This window comes from Marmota flaviventris, chromosome 1 (assembly GCF_047511675.1).
Source record: "Marmota flaviventris isolate mMarFla1 chromosome 1, mMarFla1.hap1, whole genome shotgun sequence".
NCBI classification, from domain to species: domain Eukaryota; kingdom Metazoa; phylum Chordata; class Mammalia; order Rodentia; family Sciuridae; genus Marmota; species Marmota flaviventris.
In genome coordinates, this window is record NC_092498.1 from 197,158,216 (window position 1) to 197,164,215 (window position 6,000).

The window sequence follows — 6,000 nt, forward strand, 5'->3', positions numbered from 1 at the left end:
ATGAAAATATTCACAGAACGTGTATTTGGAATTGTAATTTTGAGTGAAATATTAATTATAGACCCTGAGGATTCCACACCTTGAAGAATATCTTTTGGGGCTACAGTCACCAAATTGATGAGATTCAAATATATAACTGCTCTATAACATAGACTTTTGTGAGGAAGAGACCCCTCAACAGGTGTCCTATGTAGCTTGTGACTCCACTGAGGAATTATTTACTTCTCAAATCTCAAGATGAAAAGAATATTTACCGGTCACTTGGTTCTTTAAAGGGATCTTATTTCCAATTAGCTGTTTCTTACTTACCTAGACGTAATTCAACCAAAATCCACGAAGAGGAGTTTATGTATGTGTTATTTCTCTGTTTGTAATTTCTGTGTAGATATATATGTAGATATACATGTTTTTAAAGCAACAACTGCCAAGTAGAGACGACACACTGAGAGAATAATTACTCTAATTTATATCCATTAACTACCTACTTCCTCACTGTAGGTACTACCCTAAGAAGAATGGAGGCTGGACCTCATAACTATCTGTGAGACCTTGAGCAATTTACTAAATACCTCTGTTTCATTATCTGTAAAATGAGGATGCTAATCTCAGGTTCCAAGACTTCTGTACCTAGGACAACATTGACATTTAGAAAGTATTTAGGAAAAGGGAGCTTTGCTTTTGAAGAATCTGGAAATCCAATATTCAATTCAGAAAATACAACTTCTACAGGTTAACCATAAAGATAAAACATGAAAACAGAAAATGGAATGCACCTTCATCAAGCAGTGCAGTTTCTTGTTGAGTGTGCAGATGATTCTATGGGATGCTTACTCAGTGAGAACTGTGCAGAGATCCCACAAGCTGTTCCCCCCATGGCAGAGGGTGGGGTGAGGTGGGAGCTCCTTTGTACTGGAGTTTCCTAAGAAGCAGCTGGCCACCATCTGCCAGGCAAGGCTGCTCTTGCATATCAACTTTCTGGAAGTCAGGGCTGAATTAGTCATTGGGAATTTCCAATTTGGACAGTCACCAGGGAAGATCTTTGGAAGCCAAGCCAAAGTCTCTTTTGTCTACTAGCTTGGCTTGCCTTGAAAACAAAATAAAACAAAACTAAAGACGGCTTCTGCTGCTACCTAAAGCAACTCATGTAATATAGACGTTTGACCAATGAATCCCTAGTCATCATTTTCCCCCATGGCAGGAAACTCAGACTACAGATATTGTAACCTGCTAGTAGTTTTGGAGTGACCTGTAATATTGGCAGTGCCTCATGTCCAATGAGGTCCCATTGAGACAATCTTGGAACTGTTTTGGGATATTGGGCATATTAAAGCCACAAATAACTTTATTAATTTAATCTCCTCATTGTCTCAGGATTCTAGTTTAGGAAGCTCTACTTTTAACTTCTAAAGAAGGTACTGGACAGAACCAGATTCTAACAAACAGAAGAAGCAACCGTGCAAAGGATATGAGTGGACAGACATTTTGATGGCCGTTCTTCTGATCAGGTTGAAGGGGCTGAATATCCAAAGGGCTCGAGTGGCACTAAATCGGGAAATGGTCCTGCCTTTGTTCAGCACCATAAACGTCTAAAACAAAACAGAGGTGGATCTCCAGTGAGAAGCAGAAATCCTGACACAGCCATGTTTTTTGAGCATGAGTTGTGTTGGGTCAGGCATGTGAGCAAGAAGGGGCCTGGGAGCCACAAGTCACTGATAGCCGGAGGGAGGTCCAGAGAGTTAGGAGGATCATGGACTCAAAGCCATATCCTCACTCTCCCAGAAAAAGTTCTGTTTTGTGGTTCACGGAGAGTGCCTGATGGACAGACAGCTGTCTGGGGGCTAGTAAGACGCGCCTTGCCCAGGGGAAGATTTTAGCAACATCATTGTGGAGTTCTGGTTGCATTTAATTCTGCTTCTGATTTGAGGACCATTCCTGGTCCTGTGATGCTCCTTCTGTTGTTGTCTCTTCCTCCTAAACTCTCTCCTGGTTCCTTCCTTTAAGCATTTAGGAGAGTGTAGGCTCTTGGCAAGGGAGAGGAGAGAGAAAGATATTCCGGTGCCTTTTTATTTTCTCTACAGACCATATTGAGATAACTGATTCCTGACCTTTGTGACTACCAAACATGTACTCACCATTTTCTTGACTGTGTAGAGCACCTACAGTATGATACAGGTGATGTAACTGTTTCAGAGCACTCTTGTTTAGATTAGTAGTTCTCAAACTTCTTGATTTTAAAAAATCATTATTTCCCCAAGTGTTGAGAACTCTAGAGTTTTTGTTTATGTTTATAATTTTTGATTATACCCAAATGTGCGTGTGTATATGTGTGTCATTATGGTTTGGACCTTAGATGTCCCTCAGAGGACACATTTTGAAGTCTTGGTCATCAGCCTGTAGCACTATTGGGAAGTGGTTGGATCTTTAAGAGGGAGAACTAAGTGAGAGGAAGTTAGGTCACCAGTGATGTGCCCTTGAAGGGGATATTGGGATCCCAGCCCCTTCCTCTCTCTCTCAGTTTTGCTTCTTGGCTACCATGAGGTGAGCACTTTTCTTCTACCATGAATTTCCTCCATGATGGTCTACCTCACCATAGACCCAGAGTAATGGGCCAAGTAGCCATGGACTGAAACCTCTGAGACCATGAGCCAAAATAAACCTTTCCTCCTTTCTAAGTTGATTTTCTTGGATATTTTGTTGAAGCAAAGAAAATCTTACTAATATATAAGCATATACATACAATATGTATGTACATATGTTTATGTATGTGTATATATATCATATTAAAAATGAAAAACTTGGGAAATTTTCAAACACAGGAATGTACAGACACACATACATTCCAGTAGCTGTTCGAGTGATGATGTTCTTCTCCAACAACAGCTTCCATGTTTACCACTGTATGCTCGAAAGAACATGCACAAAAAGGACAAACGATATCGAAGTATTACTACAAAAGAGTTTCGATTTCACATATCCACTGAATGAGTTTGGAAGTCTCTAGGGTTTCCAAGATCATACTTGGAGAATCACTGGCTCAAATCATTCTATTTTTTGTTCTCCTTTCCCACGTCCCCTCTCCCAACCTCAAGATCTCTGTCCTCCACCTACAAAGAAGGCCAACACCTCTGGGGGCCTATGCCAGAGCTCACCCAAGAAGCTACCAACTTTTCCTGCAAGTTCTGCAGCAGTTGTGTGCTTTTTGAGGATTTGGGTTTAATTAGCTCTTATCATAAATTTCATAAAGATTCAAAGAAACCATCAAGGTAGTGAGTTAGCTATATCTTCCACGGACTGAGTCTTTTAGCAGACTATCATATCACCCAGGGTTCAGGAAGACTCCCTAGGCCGGGTGGAACTGAGACTTCCTCTCCAAGAGCTGAGGGTAGACATTCCTACTGGTAGCTCTTACCCGGTGTGTGCTGTAGAAGGGGTCTAGATCCTCCAGGGGCTCCCCGACCAGTTCTGCTGGGAGCTCACCATAGAACTTGGGCAGCTGGTTGCAGGCTTTCAAGTCCAGCTGGGGCCGTGGCTTCTCTTCTTGGTCCTTCTTCTCTCTAGGTTTATCTTTGACTTTCTTTTCTGCCTGATGGGCAGCAATTCGCTTCTCAATCTCCGCCAGTGACTCTGGAGTGAACCGACGGAAGTTGGTCGTTTCCAGGGACCCCAAGGGGAATTCCATTTTTTCATTCTTCTTCAGGAAGAATGTAAACTCTTATGAGAGTAAAAATAAGCACAGAAAGGTGACAGCTTGCTCACTCACCCTTTCCCTCCCATCCATCATGCCTTGATGGATAGAACATCTTCCCCGCCCTCTTCTTCACCTGCTCCCTTAACTCACAGTAGGCTCCTCCCAGGAACCCATCCCCTGCAGTGCTCATATGTTTATGGGAGACTGTTTATTCATCCTATTCCAGGTACCTCAGGTCTTGTCTCCCCAAGCACTAAGTCATTTCTTCTTCACCAGCCTGAAACGCATACCCCTGCCCCAGCTTTAGCCATTTTGCCCTCTTTGCTCATTTCTAGGACTGAAGAGTTCCAGGCACTCCCCTACATTCGTCAAACACTTGGGTTCATGATTGACTTTATCTTAAGTCTCATCCTTCTTTCTGAACACAATATTTGATTTATTGACATTTTCAGTATTCCTTCCTTTGAACTTCATTAGGATCTCCTGGTTTCCTGCTCTTTGTTCATGGCTCAACAATTTTCTTCATAACCAGATGAGATCTGAGGTGTGCCATTGTTAGCTATGCCCTCATTCTTATCCTAAATCCCAATCCCAGGTCCATCTAGGGCAGTCTAATTCAGGTTTCTTTGAACCTTAGACAGCTGAGGGATGCTGGGGAACATCAGTGTAATCTAGGAATCATATTTTCCCTAGTCAGCAGTTTCTTCTAGCCTGAGATTGCAAGTACACTCCATCGTTCCTGACTCCTCTCTCTCTCTCTCTCTCTTAGTGCTGGGGATGGAACCCAGGGACTCATGAATGCTAGACAAGTGAACTACCACTGAGCCACAAACCCACCCCTGTCTGCTTCTCTTCTCGCTATAAGCCAATGACCATGTTTCCTAGTTAAAGGAGAAAAAGAGACTCTGTCCACTTTATGCCACCAAACCTCAGCTTACCTTTATACACCCTATCATCCGTGGCTCAGATCAATTCTTTCCTTTGACTTAGAATCTTATTCCTTTAACATTTCATTTTTGTTTCTCTTCTTGTCTCACGGCCCCTTCCTATCAGCATTTTGAGATACTTAACTCTTTTACAATTTTAAGAATATCCATTTGAGGCACAGTCCATCTAGATCTTTCCTTCTCCCTGTTCCTATTATCTGCTGGATTTCATAATTCCTACACACCCTGAAGGCCTTGCAGCTTCGTTTCTTTCTTTCTTTTCTTTTTAATCTGTTCTTTTAGATATATATGACTGTAAAATGTGTTTTGACATATTATACATACATAGAGTATAACTTCCCATTCTTGTGGTTGTACATGATGTGGAGTTACCCTGGCTGTGTATTCATAGATGAACATACGAAAGTTATGTCTGATTCATTCTACTGTCTTTCCTATTCCCATCCCCCTCCCTTCCCTTCATTCCCTTTTCTCTAATCCAATGAAATTCTATTCTTCCCTCTCACCAGTCTGCAACTTGGCTCTGCCCCCACCACACTAAAATATTTCCTTGCAAGGATATCAGAGAACTTTGGGGAGCTCAATTCAGGGGACCCTTCTTGATTCTTATCTTGATGGTACCACTGGCTATTTTAAACCACTATCTTCTTGAAATACTCTCTTGCCTTGGCTGCTATGACATTCTCTTGGTTTTCTTACTTTCTGTCTGCACCTTCGCGATTTCCTCTTCCTCAGCTTCTCCTGCTGTGCTTCTTTGGGTTCTATGTTAGGCTCTTATTGTGTTTCAATAATAGCAACAGGAACAACATCAACAGCACTAATAATGGCTTAGCATTTACTGAGATTCCATTATGTTCCAGACTCTGGATCAAGTAATTTACACTCTTCATCACGTTAAACATCACTGTACCCTAGGAGATATTATTTTCAATATATAAATGATAAACCAGAGCGGCAATGTTAAATTTTCCAAGGATGCATTACTAAGTGATAGAACCAGTACTTAAACTCTGACACAATCTCCTGAGGGACATCTCCTCCATTCTAGCGTTGTCCATTCTCATTCATATACAGATGAGTCCTGAGTCTTTATCTTGGCCTCTCATGAGTCCTTGGGGACCATGCCCTCATTTGGCATCTCCACTTAAGTATCTCATGGGCACCTCAAAATTCAGCCTGCCTCAAACTCATTGTCATCTCCACATCCCTTTCTAGTACCTTCCTCTCCTCTATGGCTCTCTCTCTTTGTGAATGGCCCCACATAGCCTGCCCACAGACTGGGTATCACCATAATGTCCTTTTCATTTAATTTCCATCTACAATAAGATACCAGTGATGTTAATTATTGCTTCTCAGGATCTGCTC

The 6,000-nt window shown here is 41.9% G+C and overlaps 1 protein-coding gene across 2 annotated transcripts in view; it reads right to left on the bottom strand.

Annotated features, from left to right (window-relative positions):
- The window catches only part of Scn10a (sodium voltage-gated channel alpha subunit 10), a 92,246-nt gene extending 88,567 nt beyond the window's left edge, over positions 1 to 3,679 (bottom strand). For both annotated transcript variants that reach the window (XM_027932320.2, XM_027932318.2), the window contains exons 1-2: positions 3,410 to 3,679; positions 1,459 to 1,586 (exon numbers count right to left, since the gene is read on the bottom strand). In XM_027932320.2, the coding sequence (XP_027788121.2) occupies positions 1,459 to 1,586; positions 3,410 to 3,679 (398 nt within the window). The remainder of the gene's footprint in view (positions 1 to 1,458; positions 1,587 to 3,409) is intronic.
- Between the last annotated feature and the right edge of the window lie 2,321 nt (positions 3,680 to 6,000).